This window comes from Neltuma alba, unplaced genomic scaffold, assembly GCF_004799145.2.
Source record: "Neltuma alba isolate B1F8T4 unplaced genomic scaffold, ASM479914v2 tig00013343_pilon, whole genome shotgun sequence".
Classification (NCBI taxonomy): Eukaryota; Viridiplantae; Streptophyta; class Magnoliopsida; order Fabales; family Fabaceae; genus Neltuma; species Neltuma alba.
Genome location: NW_021637613.1, coordinates 14,718 through 33,022, shown reverse-complemented (window position 1 = coordinate 33,022; position 18,305 = coordinate 14,718). Strand labels below are relative to the sequence as shown.

Below are 18,305 nucleotides of genomic sequence, written 5' to 3'. Positions count from 1 at the left end.
TTTAGATGCGTTTAATATCTAAAAATATTTTTTAGTATATTTAGCACTAAGACAAGAGAAAAATATTTAGGGATTAGATGCACTTAAAAAGTATTTTGAGGTGTTGAATGTGTTACAAAATATTTCAAAATACTGGATGCAGCTGAGAAAATATTTCAGGACATTAAACGTACTTTAACCCTATTAAAATATTTGCATGAATATGTTTTCTATATTAAAATAATAAAAATTAGCGCTTTACAAGTTTGAATTTTTGTGATTGGGTTACTATATAAACTGATGCCGTTGGTGCGGCCCCCGCAGACAGCAGCTGCTCTGTGTTCTGTGGAAACCATCCCTTCCTCTTATTTCTTTCCTTTTTTCTTTCGTTTTCGCTTTGCTCTTGAAAAGGGATTATTGTCGATACAGGGGTTGGTGTTAATTCTGCCATTTGGTGAAAAGAAACAGACCAAAAAGCCTTTTAAAACTGTAATAACCAGACGTAGAACCTCCACTGCTCGCTGAATCTTTCAATCCACAACGTTAACCTTGGCTGCTGCAAAATCTTTACTTTGTTCTTTCTCTCTTTGCTTCGGCATAGCCTGGGTGACACTCTCAATTTTGTTCTGAAGTTCCTCTGTTTCCCAGTTCTCTTAGTTTCAAGAATTCTTGGTCTGAAAATTAGAAAATAGAACCCACCATGTCGTCTGTACAAGTGTCAGCACGAACAGGACGACTTCGACAACGTTACGAAGACAATTTGCGACTTGTCTCTGGGTAAGTCTTTCTTCGACCCAGATCCTATTGACCTCCTTATTTTCGATCTTGACATGCATTATAGTACTTGTGCAGTTTAGTTAGTTTAAATTCCACATTCTAAAACACTTCCTTTAGAAGAAGAAGATAAAGATCTGCCTTTAAGTATAACGTCTTGCAGCTAAGGGTTCTAGTTTATCTCTTGCTTACTTTTCACTCTTCCCATCTTTCTCGTCACTTGTTTAGTATCATATACCCTATAAAAAATTACTATATTCTTATTCAGGAGTGGTTATCTGACTTCTTTTGATAAATCGAGAAGGGCATCTCCATCAGTTTTGTATAATATAATTATCTTCTTTGCTCAGGTTTATTATATTTCTTTGTATTTTCCATGCTTGTCACTTGCAATCATATCACGGCAATGGGCCACATTATCATTGACTTAACACATTATTAAATTAAATTCTTTAAATTACGTGTTCTGTTTTGGCGTTTATCATTATTATAAAAAGATAGTCTTGTTTATGAGTAACATAATTGCGGCAACCACAGTACACAACTGGGGTAAGTGGGATCCATATCGAAGACGTTGATGATAGCTGTGACGAGTACAAAAACAGAAAGGACGAGATGAAAGTAAAAAGCAAATACTACCTCCGCTATTGATTATTACAAATAATGTCTTATAATTAGTACTATCTGAGATAGTATAGTCTTAGAGTAATTGATGAATCGGGTAAAAACTTAAATTGCTAGGAACTACCAAAATGGTCAGTCTCTGTTTGAGATTCCATAAGAAAGTACAGAAAATAACTAATGCTGAATATTCATAAGCAGCTCACTTCATTTTGTTTAGCAAGCAAATATTTCAGCACAGTTATAGCTAGCTTGAGTACCATACTGGCAATCAATGGTTTAATCAAAATTGCTTATCTGTGCATTCCATACAATCAGATGCATTCCGTATAGATGGAGAAAGAATAAGAACCATCAGAAGGGAGATATGGAGGACATAATAGAAGTTCTTATGGTTTCTTCACCAAAACGCAACGACCTTGTATTCCCAAAGGTAACTTGATCTTGCCTGTGCCATTGTCCTTCGCTAGCATGAGGTATTTTCCTTCATAATTTAAGTTGTAACTTGGTTGTGGTTTCAGGGGGGATGGGAGAACGATGAGACTGTCATGGAAGCTGCTTGCCGGGAAGTTTTGAAGAAGCTGGAGTCAAAGGAATACTGAGAGTAGGTTCAATTCTCCACTTCATGAATGTAAAAAAAGAGATCAGTTCGTCGTGGAAATTTTAGAGGCACAAAAATGCTAAAGTTTGTCCATATCAGTTCTATGAAATGATAACTATGATCGAATTCAAATATTTCGGATGAAGATGCCACAAATCTCCTAAAAAATGCACCAGTTTGCAAAAGCTTCCAGTTTTATTTCTGATAATCAAATCTTCTAGGGCAAATAATACAGTAATTCTCGCGATACAGGGAGCATTTTTTGTAGGTCCGAGGCTAAGAAAATTTAGAATATATAGGCATGTTGATTCAAATTCCCTTAATTCTGCGTCTCTAGAGTTCCACGAATTTAGCTATGGATTTAAAAATATAAAAAATAAAAAAACCATCCTCCTTCATCAACTCTATATCCCATACAACTTCACGACCAACTTTACAATGAGGCAAAGTCAGAGGATTCCAACATGTTGCAATAGTGTTGTGTTAAATTTTGAAATCATCATTATTAGTTAAAAGGCTGACGTAGTCTTCCTTGCTCAGGAAACTCCCTTGGGCATGTGGGAGTTCAGAAGCAAAAGCAGCCAGGACTTGTGCACCCTGGAAGGAGGCTGCAGAGGATACATGTTTGCCTTAGAGGTGACTGAAGAACTTGAGATCTGGCCAGAGCAGAAAAATCGTAATCGTCAGTGGGTGAGTCTGTTGAATAAATCCACATAAGATGTACTAAAATCACACATCAATTTGTTAAGATGTTCTAATGATATGCTTAAATAAATAGCAGTTTTTACTTTTTAACGGTGAATTTATCAAGAACATATCAGAGAGGATTGCTTCCATTAAAAAACCTCTATGACTAACTCAAGTGCATATCTGATTTCACAGTTGAACATAAGGGATGCATTCAGACTCTGCCGATATGATTGGATGTGCAGGGCACTGGAGGAGTTTCTGAGAGTAGTGGCAGAGGACAGAAGTCTTAAGAAGCTAGATGCGCCAATTGATCCTCCTTCAAATTCAATATCAGATGTCTCAGAAAGCCAAATTCTGTCACCTAACTGTTACAAAATACACTCTACTGCTCAACACCTTAGTATGTCTTCTAAACCCAATCTCCTGGCACTTACTTCTCAAGGGATAGCCGTTCGCTTTGGTTTTTGACATATTCTGTACCCTTGTGCAGTTGGTTTCTGTAATAAATCAACTACTGTGTCCAGTAACTCCTTCCAATTTGAGGGAGAACAAACTGTAAACTAACGGTTTGGGTACCCTATTTGGCTATGGACTTTTGATGTAGCTTTTTTTTGGCTTTCTTTCATTGTGATCATGTAAAATATTGTGGTAGATTTCTCCAGAGAGATCATTCTTCATAGGCTAGTAAGTTTTCTGCTTCCCCGCCATTCAATATGAAGCCTCTAAAGTAGCATCATTTGTGAGATTCTGGCCTTGTAACGAATAGCACAGCCAAAATTCTGTAGTCTTCTAAGGTGAAGCTCCAATCTCTTCACGCTCAACAGCAGTGAAGAAGTCATTCTACTTAATTGTTTTCAAGCCAGTAATTCCTATAAATCTTCTCCATTTCTGTCTCTAAATCATCAGAATTACACCGGACTTTCGATTATCCCATCAAGACGAAATTAGGGATCAGCTGGAATATGTTGATGACAAACACCTAAAGTAGCTGCAAAATACTAAACTCGCACATAAACAAACTGTCGCGGGATTTCAGTGGACAAATTTATCCTAGGATCTCGTAACTGGACAAATCAACGAGTCAAGCAGATAAATTTTCTCTCTTAAGATAATGATATGAATTTGTGATCAATTATTATGATGGGATATTTACTAACAAGTAACAATGGGTGAAAAAAACAAACAGATATGTACTGGAGATTTCTCACTCGTAAACTTAATTTTCATTTTATATTATTAGTTGATTGCCAAAGGACGGTTCATTATTTTCTTTGAATTATCAAATACAAGTTGCACAAAACGGTCAATGTCATCAGACATAGGATCATCATCTTTCAGCAAGCAAAATGTAGGCCCAGCAGAATTATTTAAGCTTTAAAATTACCGTAAGAGTCACATTTTCCCATCACACCTGGACACAGAGACTGGTGAGAGCCATGCTCCGGCTTGTGGTTGTAGATCTAGGCGGGTCCCTAACCCTAAAATTCAAACTTTTCTTTCACACTTGAATATTCATCAAAACAAGTTTTACTGTTGCTAATTAGATAGCAACATGCATATAGTTTTATTTTTCAGATGGCTTCTTTTTCCTCCTCAAATACAACAGAACCATAGAAGGTTGCATTGCCCACTAGTGCAGCACATGGGAAAGAAAAGCAGAACCTCGAGCTTAGGCTCGTGTTCTAAGAAGAGGATGTTCCCAGAAAATGAAAGATGCCCTCCTATCATATGTAACCACTAGAGGACAAAAAGAATGAATAGGATTGGGATTGCCCACTGCGTTTTGTTTACTTAATTTCTAAGGAAGAATAAACTCCTCGATATTAGCATTTGAATTTCTGGTCCATGCTTACGTGGCATGTTAGGTGCTATGTACGACTTTGTTTACATTTTCCCAGGAACATTTTCTATTTGTAAGCTTACCCATTTGTAAATGCAATTTGAGTGAGTTTGTATTCACTATTTTATCACACACTGTTATCCTAATCGGTTTCCAAACCACATGGGGATGCTTGCTGTGTCTTTGTACTTTAAAATTCAGACCAACCAATAAAAATAAATAAAATAGGGATGAGTGAAGAATTTCCTCACCTGGGTCTTAAGAAGATTGTAATAATTTTTCACTTCACACACAAACTTGAAAAAAGAAAAGAAATTCTAACAATTTTAAAATAATTTAAAATAACTGGCAGCATATAATTCACTAACAATGCTTATAAACATTAACCAAGTAAGGATTAACTTTAAACACAAGAGTTAACATAAAATTCTATACTCTAATATCATAAGTTTGAGCTTTGATCATATGCAACAGCCGATTACAACTTAAATATTGTTTACGCAAATATCATAAAGCATCATTGACTATAACTTGCTTATTTTGCGGATGTGGGGTTAAGATACTTTTGGACAGGCATGACTAAATGCCATTGAAGAAGACAGAGTCCATTATCAATCGGGAACCTAAAATAATGAACAGCATCAAAACCAAATATTCCAAATCCCGATGGAACTTTGCAAATTGGGTCGGCAAAAAGGAGCATGAAATTAACATATATATGCCTCTTACGGATTTTTCAAGGTTCCTTGACCCGGAAATCACCTTTGGTTCCCTTTACGCAGTTTCACACATGGATTGACAAGCAAAGGAAAAAGGAAAGAAACTAATAACCAGAAGCCAAGTATTAGTCCATGCGTCATCATTTCCAGGCCGGAGCACTTAAGAATAATAGTTTCATTGTCACAGAGATACGTTAGATGTCATGAAACCTAAAATCAATAAGAATATTCAGGATGTTTTTGTACTATTCAATCTTTCTGACGGCCAGAGTTTTCCCTAGATCTTTTATATATTTCATCCACGTTATAATTAAGGACGGGACATTTGGTCAAAGTAATTTAACCACCAGGTTTTTGCAACTAGTTGTCGCTAATTAAGAAATGCCTACTCATTGTTTTTCTCAAGAAAGTTATGCCTATGTGTCTTTCTCACATGCTCCCCAACACGGTTTCACCACATCATTTTGTTTCTATTGTATTCTCTAACGTAATGGAATACAAAGAATACATGCTAGCTCCTAACTTGGAAAAATTATCAGAGAAAAAAACCTGCAATAATTTATATCACCTCTTCAAAAAGGTGAGCTGTGGTTTTTGACAAAAAGAAGGGGAAGAGTGGAAGACTGTGGAACATATCATTGATTTGATAGCTCGAATTGGTTGCACATGGGTGGGTAATGATATTCCCAAGTAAGCTATTATTAAAAGGAAAAGCTTATTAAGTTAGACAATAATAATCTAATAAACACTTTTTTTATATATACAAGGATGCCAAGCTTGCAATCTTTACTTAAATTCCCACCGTCCCACCTATTTAATAAACATTTCGTACCCTCTTAATTTCTAAAATACTCACTACTACTTGATCAACTTCTTACTCTTTTTCATATAAAAAATCCTAGACAAAGACAGGCTTCGATAGTGAAACACATTGGCGTGGTGAATTGTAACTCATGACAACACATAAACTAGAAAATAAATAACCCATCGTTTATAACTGCAACTCATGCGTAACGAATTGCATTCAAGAGGTCGGATATATCTCAGATTGGTGCAATCATTGAGCCAGACTGACAATCGTTATTTCAATAATAAGGTTCATTATATTTTCGGTTGAGTGATTAGTTACTTCTGAAAAATTTTAACCGCAAGTCTCCATGCATATAAAAATCACGAACATTTATGATATTTATATAGATACCTAGATCTTATTTCACTGATATTGCAAATCAAATTTTGGTGTGTGCAGTACGTAGAAAGATTTTAATTCAATTCTTTATAGAGTAGAGAAAATCTATACCATTACCACCAGCATAGAATATAATCTTCGCAGGAGGAGCATGCTAATGCATAAGCATGCAACTAAAGCATGAATAGCCTGGTCATAGCGCCATCATAATTTCTAATGATAATTTCAAGTAGTTTATTCTGGAAGATCTTACCTTGTATGTGCGCAATGAATGGGCCCCTATAATCATCAAAATAGAGCATGGAGCCTCTCCCACCTGCAATGATCATTAGAATGTGCAAATGAGCTTCTTATGAACTTCTGAAACCTTTTTCTTTTCCCCTTTGGCTAATCAAATAAATGAGAATGGCCTTCAGATATAATTATAACTATTAGTGATTCTAAATCTTGTTAGATTGAGTGTGGAGTGGACATAATCAGCTCCTTGTTCATGTACAATCCCATGATTTGATAGAAAGGTCACATGCAGCAAACATGGACTATATGGACTATTCCATGGCGGAAAGAATATTTTAATTAATATTTGGTAATTCACAACAAATGCTATTTTAATTTCTAATTATGCCTTTGGTTGAAGTCTAATCATGAAATGGGGTATCCTGGGGAACATGCTATATGGTCCATTTACAATTATAACTATGCCACCCACTAATAATTTTCTTTTATTCTCATCTCCGAATTTAATGATATCTATCTATTTGTGTACATATTTTACATTGCTCCTACCTATCCCCATCATTGGAAACTCATTTCTTATGCGGGTTTCCTTAAAAAGTGATGATGGATCCTGTTGCCCTGCCCTCCTTTTATTTTTTCTCTTTCAAATCAATGGCTTTCCTTTGTGATAGATAAGATTGTTCAATTATGATATAACTTGGAGCAGAAGCTTATATACAAGTATATCTAGATAAAGCTACAAAAAAGAGAGCACGTGTTGGCACTAATTCACAGAACAAGGACAAAGATGGAAATAAAGAGAATGCTAGGATGTTATTGAGGGTCAAGCTCTCTCTTATTTAAACCACAGACTCACATGCTGACTCCCACGACAAAACAGCTCCGCCAACAAAAGAGAAGAGCCATTGCATGTTATTAACCCACTCTCCTCTCTCTTCTTATTTTCTCTTCTTTACAAATAATATACTACCATTTACTCGTAGACTTGTGTCTTCCCCTGACCCTGAGTAGTCTTCTTCCTGTTCTACCAACCATCTTTCGATTTCCAGTCTCTTGAGCATTTTACCAAGCACTTAATGAACCCATCAACCTCGTCATCGCCTTCCAAGGCGAAAAGGAAGCAAACGGCGTCAACAAGCGCCAAAACACCAGAGCAACAACATGGAACGGCGTGGGCAGGAAGATACCTGGGTGTTCGGAGAAGGCCGTGGGGAAGATACGCGGCAGAGATTAGAGACCCTTCGACCAAAGAAAGGCATTGGCTTGGCACCTTCGACACTGCCGAGGAAGCTGCCTTAGCCTACGACAGAGCAGCACGCTCCATGCGTGGCTCTCGCGCTCGAACCAACTTCGTCTACTTAGATACTCCTCCTGGCTCCTCCGTGACTCCCATTGTCTCCCCCGATGAGGAATCCCACCAGAACCACGACTTTTCGTCTCTCTTTGGTTCCAACTTGCTAGCTCAACAACCCAACCCTGCTGACCGGCCGACGGAATGCGCCCTCTCGGCCGGGTACTTGGGCATAAAGGATGCTGATGCCTGGGCAGTTTCTTCAGGGATTTATTCCCAGCAATATCAATCACCCACGATGGACGTACATAACGTGCCCCACTTCCGCCAGTTGTATGATGATAGCAACACTGAGCTCCCTCCATTGCCACCGGATATTACAAGCTCCATAGGTTACGAAATGAGTCAAGAGTTTTACAATAATGGCTTTGGATACTCGGAGCAAGGCACAGACCCGGGATTTGAACCATCAACAAGCTGGCCTTCGTGCTCGTATATGGGCTTGGATTCGGGTGATTACTTGCATAGCCCACTGCTGAGCAAAATGCCAACGATATCAGAAAAGATGCCGGAGGGTTTTGAACTGGGAGGTACCTCTTACTTCTTCTGATTCTGATAAATGATTCTGCTAATTTCGGGGCTGGTCTCTATGTTTTGTGCGTCCAGTAGTTTTCAACTGCCGAGTTCCGAGTCCGTAAATGAGTTGTGTGGGTAAGTGGGCTTTGATTACCCATAGTATGGGCCTCCAGGTAGCCCATTTCTTCTACTTCAGTTTCTGTCCAATAATATTGATCCACCCAAAAACAGTTTTACCACGTGCAAAAAATATCGTTTACTACTGCCTTCTTGGCTGCTTCCTCTGTAGCGTCCACGTGTAATGGGCAGAGGGATAGAGACTCAAACCTGAATCTAACGTAATATGCCATATATTAGAGAGATAATGGATATATTATGTACTCTATATTATAAATTAATTATAAGACCTTATTTATAACTAAGGTTTTATAATTAAAAACAGAAATAATATTATTCAAAAAAGTTGATTTCATTTCATATGGCTCATATGAGGAAGTTTTAAACAACATGGCTTGAAAGTGACGATTCTAAAAAGCTAAAGGACAAGCTATAATAAATGATGCGTTGCTTGGCATGGTTCTATAATTGAAGGACTTGTCTAATCTCTTGATTTGAGGATTCAGAAAAACAAGCATTGAACAATTCAAGCTCGCGTAAGGAAATTGACGTGGGAAGCCTATCTAACCACTCGAGTTTGATAACCATTGGCAGCAGATCCGTTCGGGTCTATCTTTAATCGTTACGGATCAGAGGCACGCGTGCACTTTTATCTTTTTTTTTTTTTTGGATGAGATTTTATCATTAAATTTTAAACCCAAGAAAAAATGTAGCACGTACTGTTTCGAATTAATTAAAGTCAACACATATAATTAAGAAAAAATCAAAATCATCATAAAAGTCCCAAAAGAAGAATGTAATCACAAAAAAATCCCCAAAAAAAAGAGGAAAAAAATAACAACTTGTCATTCATTATATTAATTTCTCGGGGCAAAAGAATATAATCGTACAAAAGTCTCAACTTATCACTTTTTTGGTAATTATATTTTCTTCTTAGAATCACGTAATAAATTTTCAAAGAATCGACCAGGAGAACTGGTGAGGGAAGGATGGTAAAAGAAGGTTTGGGCGGAGAGCAAATAATCATCTAAACGGTAATTTATGTTAACATTGACACAATCACACACACACACACACACACCCCAATTTTTATTTCAATTAAACAGTTAATAATAAAAACATAAAAACGACACAGAGATTGTTTTCAACGACAGTACATAAGTTGTTGATATAAGATAATTAAGATGCATGATTATCGATCCGTGAGACATGCTCTGTGGCATATTGCTCTCCGTGTTGTCATTCCACGAGTTATATATTTATAAAACGACGTTGTGCTGAAAAATGCTAGCGATAACAACGGGACCGGATTTTTCCTGACCTACCTTTTTTGGGGGAAAATGAAGGTTTCTGATCGGTTATTATAGTTGTCGTCACGCTAGAACTTTAATGTGGACATTTATCATCTTAAACCGAACTCAACCTAAAAATTGACAATCTCTGATCTCACATTCCTTGACTAATTTGAAAACTAAAAGGTGCTTGCGAAATTTATGAGACACATTTAAAATAAAATAATTGATATACACTAAAATAAAAATATTGAATTTTTCCCTGAGATGTCATATGTCAGTAATTAACATGCTTAGATCGGATCCACCACCGTGGACAGATAAACGTGTACTGTTGCGTTTTTATGGTTTTATTTTTTATTCATTCAATTCTTAATATAAAAACTAGTTAACTAATTTTTTAGATTAAAAAAAATCAGATAAGTTAGTTAATTATAAAAAATATGATTTATTTTTCCTAAAATACCATAATCATTTTTCTTAATATCTTTTTCTTTTATTTACTTTATTATAGTTGAGAAAGCATCTATAGGGATAATTTATAAAAAAATTAATAAATATAAAAATATGTCTTATGTTTATAACCAAAATCAACTTAATAATTAATCCTATATTAAGTATTGGAAGAGTACTATCTTCCTATTTTTTTGGGAAGCCATTCAATGCATGAATGTGTGCATGTAGACCTTTACAATTTGTATTCTCCCACCGTGTTTTGTCAATTATTAGTTGTCGTCGTCCTTATATATATCGGGGCCATTTGGATTCATAATTGTAAATATTTATAAGCAAGTTTCATATGAATCTGAGACAAAATTTCTCTCATATGTTTATCTGGTATTCAATAAATTGTGATTAAAAAGACATTTATAAAACATTCTAAATGGCCCATAATATGCTATTTCTGGTCTTTAATATAAGAGTTAAGTTTCTATAATTAAAGGACTTGTCTAATCTCTTGATTTGAGAATTCAGAAAAACAGTAATTAAAGTTAGTAATTTGTAATAAATACGTGTTATTTTTCTAAAAATATTATATTAATCAAATATATTATTTAAAACTATTATTAATATTACTTTAAAAATTAATTAAAATCTTATATTTAAAATCAAAATAAAAATTAAACACATTTTTATCCTAAAGAAGTAACTTACAAGAAAAGAGAACAACTTAAATTTGGACGCTCAAATCTCCACAGGAGTGCACTAAGGACACGCGCCAAGGAGTTTCCCTTTCCCGCGGGGGATGCCGTCAGCACTCATCATCTCCCGCATGGACTCCAAAACCGTGAATGCCACGTCTGCAAAGCCCCCTATTATGCCACGTTGCATCCTCATTTATTTCCTATGCACGAACGCGGATGCATTCACGCCACCTGAGAACAAGAAACTAGAGCATCTGGTTCGTATTATTTCGATTAGATTTATTTTATAGTGTAATTAGGCGTATAAATGTGATTGATGGCAAAATTTGTTTTTTTGGGGAAAAAAAAGGCATATATGATCATATTGTGATTCCCAGTATGTCAATTCTGCGATTACGTACGCTCTATCCCTTGCATTATTAACCTGGCATATGTTCCTTGCTCATGAGATAGAATGGAATATAAGATATCGCCACGAATTTTGATTAACTAATTAATACTACCTTTGTTTTTTAATATAAAATTTAGATAATTAATTTCAGAATATTAAAAAAATTAGTTTAAGTTGGTTTGTTAATTTCTTGAAATTATTTTCTTTTAATCCTATGTATTTGATTATTAGAATTATTTTTAGTAAAAATCTCTCACAATGGAAAAAAATAAGAGAAAGTAGATTGATGTTTTATATTTAAAATTAAATTTAACTTTACAATTAACTTTTATATTAAGAACGTAAGATAATATTTTTTTTTTGGGTCAATAATTATTTTCTTGTTTTGTCATGCATTCTTCGTTCATAATTTCACACCATAGCACCCCATATATATATATATATATATATATATATATCACGTGCACGTATAAAATATAAATTATTCTGATTACAAATTGTATTATTCATGGCTAGATAAAATTATTCTATCCGTATTAATTATAATTATAATATTATTAATAGTTCAAAATCGTCCCCTCCCCCCTGCCAATGGGCAATGTGTGTCCTCCACTCAATCTTCCTCCTGCATTTGGGGTCCTACAAGCCAGATGATAAGCTCACGCGCACATCACCTGCGCCAGTTGGCACGTGCTTTCACTGTGGGAGATGGAGACGGAAGGTTTCTCTGTTTCAGTATTTAGTGCCACTTCGTATTGAATGGGAACTTGAACGCACTGGGATGTGAGAGAATATCGCATTGGTTGAGTGGCTTTCAGCACGCACCCAACAGTAGTGACTCGGCTTCATTCCAGTTTGGCTGCGCCCCTTCATGGAAATGGAATCCGGACTTCCCGCTAATCGGAGTCCTTCTCCGGTTAGCACTTCCATCCGTTTTTGCTCTGTCATTGTTTTAAAATTGAAATAAACGCCAGTGTCGAAGTTTTTTTCTTTTCCCTGTGATAAACTTGCTTCTGAATTTCGTTTTCTGTTGGTTTATTCTACGGTTTGATCTCACTTGCCTTTTTGTACCGTGCTAATGCAATGGTTTGAAATTTGAACTATTTTGCGGGTCTTTCTTGTATCCTGGTTCTTGCTTCTGCTTGCTTTTGATGGCCATGGTTAAGTCAGTGGGAGCTAAGTTTTTCTTTTTCGGTGAACTGAAGTTCTTTGACTTGGTTCAGTGGATGTGTTGCCGAATTCTTTATTGTTACTCTGCTTTGTATTGGATTCCGTGTTTTTGTCTAAATTCCGGTCCAGACTACTCTTTTGTATATTTAACTCAATCTCTAAATTTTACTAGAGAATTATATCATGCAAATAGCAAATATATTTCATGATTCCGTTTGTCTCAGCATAAAATCTTAATATATTCATTTGCTGTAGAAACTCAGCGATCCAATTTCGATAGAAACACACTAGAGTGGTTACGTTATCCTATGCTCATCGTTTCATCACTCTTTTTTATTTGATTGAAAAGGTTGATATTTAGGCGGAAAGTAAATTACTCTCAAGCCAGTTAGGCGCATCTTTCCTTGAAAATAGACTAGAATGGATAGACCTTGGCGGCCAATGAAATCTTGACAGAAACATCATGATTTTCTCAAGAGACGGTGAATATTTTGTTGTTTCCTTGAGCTTGATCGACGCGACGGGGTTTCAGTAATTCACCATCGTTTTATGTCAGTCTTCTCAGAAATGGAAACTTGGCACGTTTTTATGTTTTGATGGAAGTTAGAAGAAAAGACCGTAATTGTAATCTACAATTTATTGAGATCTATACATCAACATTTTGAATTATCAAGTTCTATTAGTTGTTGTATTTCACGTGACAGTAGATGTTGTTTGAATTATTTCTTTCGTTCAATATGTTGGCTATTAACAATTGATGTGATTTCTTTTTCAGAAAGTTATTCTAATAAATTTTCTACCTATTAAAATGTTTCTAGACGTATAATTCTAACATATTATATTTTGATTCGTGGCCACTGACATGGCACTGTTTCTTTTTCAAAACATGTAATCGTTAAAATGATTAAAGCCTCATGGTTTTCTTATTTTCTGGTGCTTCGCAGATGTCATGGGTAAACCTCTCTAGGAATTTAATATTGGCATATCAAAGCTTTGGTGTTGTATACGGAGATTTAAGTACATCACCTCTCTATGTTTTTACAAGCGCATTTGAAGGGAAGTTGTTGAAGCACTATGACGAAGAGACCATCTTGGGCACATTTTCATTGATATTTTGGACCCTGACATTCATACCCTTGCTTAAATATGTGCTCATCTTGTTGGCCGCTGATGATAATGGTGAAGGTATTATGCGATTAAATTCTGCATATGGGTTACTGCATTCCTATAGCATCTATTTTTACTTCAACTTTTTTGGGGTGGTGAAAAGGCTATAAAGTTTATGCTCTGATTATAACACAACAATTTCTAGGTGGGACATTTGCTCTCTACTCACTGCTTTGTAGGCATGCCAAGTTTAATTTACTTCCTAACCAACAAGCAGCTGATGAGGAGTTGTCATCCTACAAATATGGTCCCTCTTCACAGGCTGTAAACTCTTCCCCATTAAAGAGGTTTCTGGAAAGGCATAAACGGTTAAGAACGGCACTTCTAGTTGTGGTATTGTTTGGTGCTTGCATGGTCATAGGTGATGGTGTTCTCACTCCTGCAATTTCAGGTAAGGGTTAATAAGTTATAGTAATTTGGCACTGGCAGTGCATCCCTAGTCCTAAAAAATGCAAGAGAAATTGAAAAGGATATGTTCGAGTACTTACCAGCCAATGGCTTCCAACAGACATTATGGACTCTCCAATTTTATGTTTTTGTATTCTAAACTTTGTAGCTAAAATTAAACATTACTTTAGACTAAAAGGCCTTTCGGAGTCAACTAAGTTTTCTTGTCTATGAATTTTATCTAATGCTCGTAGGTGCTCATAGAATAGCCTTCACAGACTGGAACGAGATAACAACTTCAGTTTAATATTTATTATTGCCCTTCTGAATTGTTGATTGTTTAACTTTTGTTATGAGGATAATCTGGTGTATAATAAGAAATTAACCACCCATCACACCCCAACTTTGCAGTTCTATCATCAGTGTCAGGAATACGAGCAACTGGGAAAAAAATCACTGATGGTGAGTTAGTTCTTATTTCTTGTATTGTGTTGAAGATGTTAGAGTTCCTATCATTAGTTACCAATGTTAAGAATATAAAAGCTGGCTTACCATGGAAATTCCATTTTATTTGCAGGTGTACTTGTCTTGCTTGCTTGTGTCATCTTGGTTGGCTTGTTTGCTCTCCAGCATTTTGGCACCCATAAAGTAGCATTTATGTTTGCACCAATTGTTATAGTCTGGCTTATTTCGATTTTTTCTATTGGGCTCTATAATACAATATATTGGAATCCAAAGATAGTTCGAGCTTTATCTCCTCATTATATCTTCAAGTTCTTCATCAAGACTGGTAGAGAAGGCTGGATTTCTCTTGGAGGGATTCTTCTCTGTATAACTGGTTTGTCAAACCTAGATCAGCATGGCATTCGGTTTTCATGCATCGTAAATTTATTGCGACATAATGTTTCCATTTCTACTTCAATTGTTAATAGCTAACATATTGAACTAAGACCTGAAGTTCACTACTAGCTTACCTTTCTCACAGGAACTGAAGCTATGTTTGCCGATCTCGGTCATTTCACTGCTACGTCAATCAGGGTGAGCCTGTAACTTGACTTAATATGATTATTTGAAATGTGTGATATACTCCTTGTCTTTGCATTAAGATGTGAAAATTTTAATATCTACATTATGGTATCTTTACTGTGCTGGTAATTAGCATGCAATTCCTGTGTGAAGATGAGAAATTTATTAGCTTTTTTCTGTTTTTGTGCAGCTTGCATTTGCTTTTGTGATATACCCTTGTTTGGTAATACAGTACATGGGCCAAGCCGCTTTTTTGTCTAAAAATCTCAACTCCATCCATAACAGTTTTTATGACTCAATACCTGGTTAGTTAATCTGAATCTCTGTCAAAACTTAACTACTGCAAATTCTTTCAATTATTTGACAATTTTGTACGCCCTGCAGGACCTGTGTATTGGCCTGTCTTTGTTATTGCAACCCTTGCTTCCATTGTTGGTAGTCAAGCTGTTATCACCGCCACTTTCTCCATCATCAAGCAGTGTCACGCACTTGGTTGCTTCCCCCGAGTCAAAGTTGTACACACCTCAAAACATATATATGGACAGATCTATATCCCAGAAATAAATTGGATACTTATGATCCTCACTCTTGCTATAACCATTGGATTTCAGGACACAACCTTAATTGGAAATGCTTACGGTAATTAATCCCTTTAATGGTATCTCTCCCACTCGCTGTCCACAGAAGGGCACATGTGTAGAAGATCATTTATTCCGTCTTCTTTTATTTTTTTACTTCTAGTCATATTCTATACTTTGGGGCATGGGGGATGTTGCACTTAGAGCCAATTAGGTATTGTATGATCGGGTTGACTTCCTAAAATGTGCGACTGGCTAGATAATTTAGTAGGATCAAAGGACAAAATAGATGCTTAAACTGCGCTATCACTGACTTGATACCTGGGGACAGAGAGTGTCAAAAAACCAAAAAGAAACTTCGTTCAAAACTAGAATATCACATTGTAATGCCATACCATATCAGGGTTCAGCATTGATATGCCAGTTCCACAAACTTCCTAGTAAACGTGTCTGAGTTTGATCATTTTGCTTGCTTGCACCAGAATGAATGTGTTAAGTTTTCAATTAAAAAATTCCACGACACTGAATCTGTGCTCTGTGGTAGAAATGCTTTATGCACATGGTATATTAGCTTTTCAATGAAGGGAGAAAAAAATCGCCCCCCAGACATGAGAGCTAGATTTTTTATGTTTTTTTCCCCCCCAAAAATCTTACTGATGTTCGTTCTCATTGGGTATTTGGTTCGCAGGACTTGCTTGTATAACAGTCATGTTTGTGACAACATTTCTGATGGCTCTTGTCATCATCTTTGTCTGGCAAAAAAGTGTTCTGCTTGCTGCCATATTTCTTTTATTCTTTTGGGTAATAGAGGCTGTGTATCTATCAGCAGCATTCACAAAAGTGCCTCAAGGAGGATGGGCTCCTCTTGCCCTGTCGTTCATCTTCATGGTTGTCATGTATGTATGGCATTATGGTACTCGTAGAAAGTATAACTTTGATCTCCACAACAAAGTTTCATTAAAATGGTTATTAGGTTTGGGTCCTAGCCTTGGCATTGTCCGCGTCCCAGGGATTGGTCTCATCTACTCAGAACTGGCAACAGGAGTACCTGCAATATTTTCTCACTTTGTAACAAATCTCCCTGCATTTCACAAGGTGTTGGTTTTTGTTTGTGTAAAATCAGTTCCTGTTCCATACGTATCACCTGAAGAACGATTCCTTGTTGGGCGAGTTTGCCCCGGGCCTTATCGAATGTATAGATGCATTGTTAGATATGGGTACAAGGACATTCAAAGAGATGACAATGACTTCGAGAATCAGCTCATACAGAGTCTAGTTCAGTTTATCCAGATGGAAGCAGTTGAACCACAGTTCTCAAGCCCTGAAAGTTCTTCACTTGATGGGAGGATGGCTGTAATAAGCACCAGAAGCTTAGAGTCAACTTCAACACTAATAGTGTCTCAGCATGAGGATGTTGGTGTGGACGACTCCATCCCCAGCAGCAAATCAATTACCCTGAGAAATTTGCAATCCTTTTTTGAAGACGATGCCACACAAACCAGGAGGCGTCAAGTACGATTTCAGCTACCTAACAATCCGGGTATGGATCCTGCTGTGAAGGAGGAACTTTTGGATCTAATTCAAGCAAAGGAGGCTGGGGTTGCATATATCATGGGCCACTCATACGTAAAGGCAAGAAAGTCGTCTTCATTCTTGAACAAGCTCGCAATTGATGTTGGATACTCATTTCTACGGAAAAACTGCAGAGGTCCAGCCGTGGCCCTTAACATTCCTCACATCAGTCTCATCGAAGTTGGGATGATATACCATGTCTAATTGTTGATGAAATTTGCAACTTTACTGGTGGAGGTAAGGGTAGCTCTTTTAGAAGTGGCTATTCCCTGTTCACGTGGGAATATGCATTCTGACACAGGGTAGAGGTTATGGTCATGTCTATCTTTGCCTTATGCTACTCTCCTTCTATGTATAAATTACCAATATATATGTGCTTTTTTTTAAATAGATATTTCATTTTAAACCTGAGGACTCCAAACTTGACCGTCTCCTGTTATTGCCTTCTGGTAATTACTCAAGCTTGGCCAAAAAAGTCATTTAATGGTGAGACATTTGCGTTAGAGATGAATCAGTCAATGAGATGTGCAGAGTATTTAGGTAAATGAAAATGTCTTGCAGATCGATCCTTTTTCCCCGTGGAAGCTTCTCAAGAATGCTACCAGTTAGAGTTTAAGCCATAAAAGCATCGGATGTCTTTTGTCACTGTATAATCTATGCGCTAGGGAGGATAAGAACCTACTGATAATCTTCTTTCATGCGATGCTCGTTTGCGAGGCTATGAACAAATAGATGCGATACGATACGATACGATCACTTTCACATTGCCCATGAGTTCTTAAATGGGTAACTAAATAATTAAAGTAGAAAGCGATATGAGCGACGGATCAACTAATGCCGCTGTCATTAACGGTGGCCCTGATTCTATATGGTCTGAAAGGAACAACTTAGCGTTTTTAGTGTATTAGACCTTTCCCTACAAGACTGATGTTTACGGAAGGGC

At 36.5% G+C, this 18,305-nt stretch overlaps 3 protein-coding genes across 3 annotated transcripts; all 3 read left to right on the top strand.

The window, feature by feature from the left end:
- The first annotated feature begins 356 nt into the window (after nt 1–356).
- On the top strand, nt 357–3,564 carry LOC114736534 (nudix hydrolase 13, mitochondrial-like). The gene is given in 6 exon segments (XM_028924389.1): nt 357–756; nt 1,693–1,807; nt 1,896–1,941; nt 1,944–1,978; nt 2,516–2,665; nt 2,858–3,564. Coding segments are annotated over 6 exon segments (699 nt in total). The 5' UTR covers nt 357–679; the 3' UTR covers nt 3,134–3,564.
- A 3,978-nt stretch (nt 3,565–7,542) lies between these two features.
- Nucleotides 7,543–8,667, top strand: LOC114736578 (ethylene-responsive transcription factor LEP-like). Its single transcript, XM_028924441.1, has one exon. The coding sequence runs from the start codon at nt 7,727–7,729 to the stop codon at nt 8,549–8,551; it is 825 nt and encodes a 274-aa protein (XP_028780274.1). The 5' UTR covers nt 7,543–7,726; the 3' UTR covers nt 8,552–8,667.
- Nucleotides 8,668–12,190: 3,523 nt separating this feature from the next.
- Nucleotides 12,191–17,926, top strand: LOC114736558 (potassium transporter 4). The gene is made up of 9 exons (XM_028924410.1): nt 12,191–12,378; nt 13,577–13,817; nt 13,945–14,190; nt 14,598–14,648; nt 14,764–15,024; nt 15,172–15,224; nt 15,403–15,517; nt 15,597–15,851; nt 16,479–17,926. The coding sequence occupies exons 1-9, from the start codon at nt 12,334–12,336 to the stop codon at nt 17,564–17,566; spliced, it is 2,355 nt and encodes a 784-aa protein (XP_028780243.1). The 5' UTR covers nt 12,191–12,333; the 3' UTR covers nt 17,567–17,926.
- The last annotated feature ends 379 nt before the right edge of the window (nt 17,927–18,305 follow it).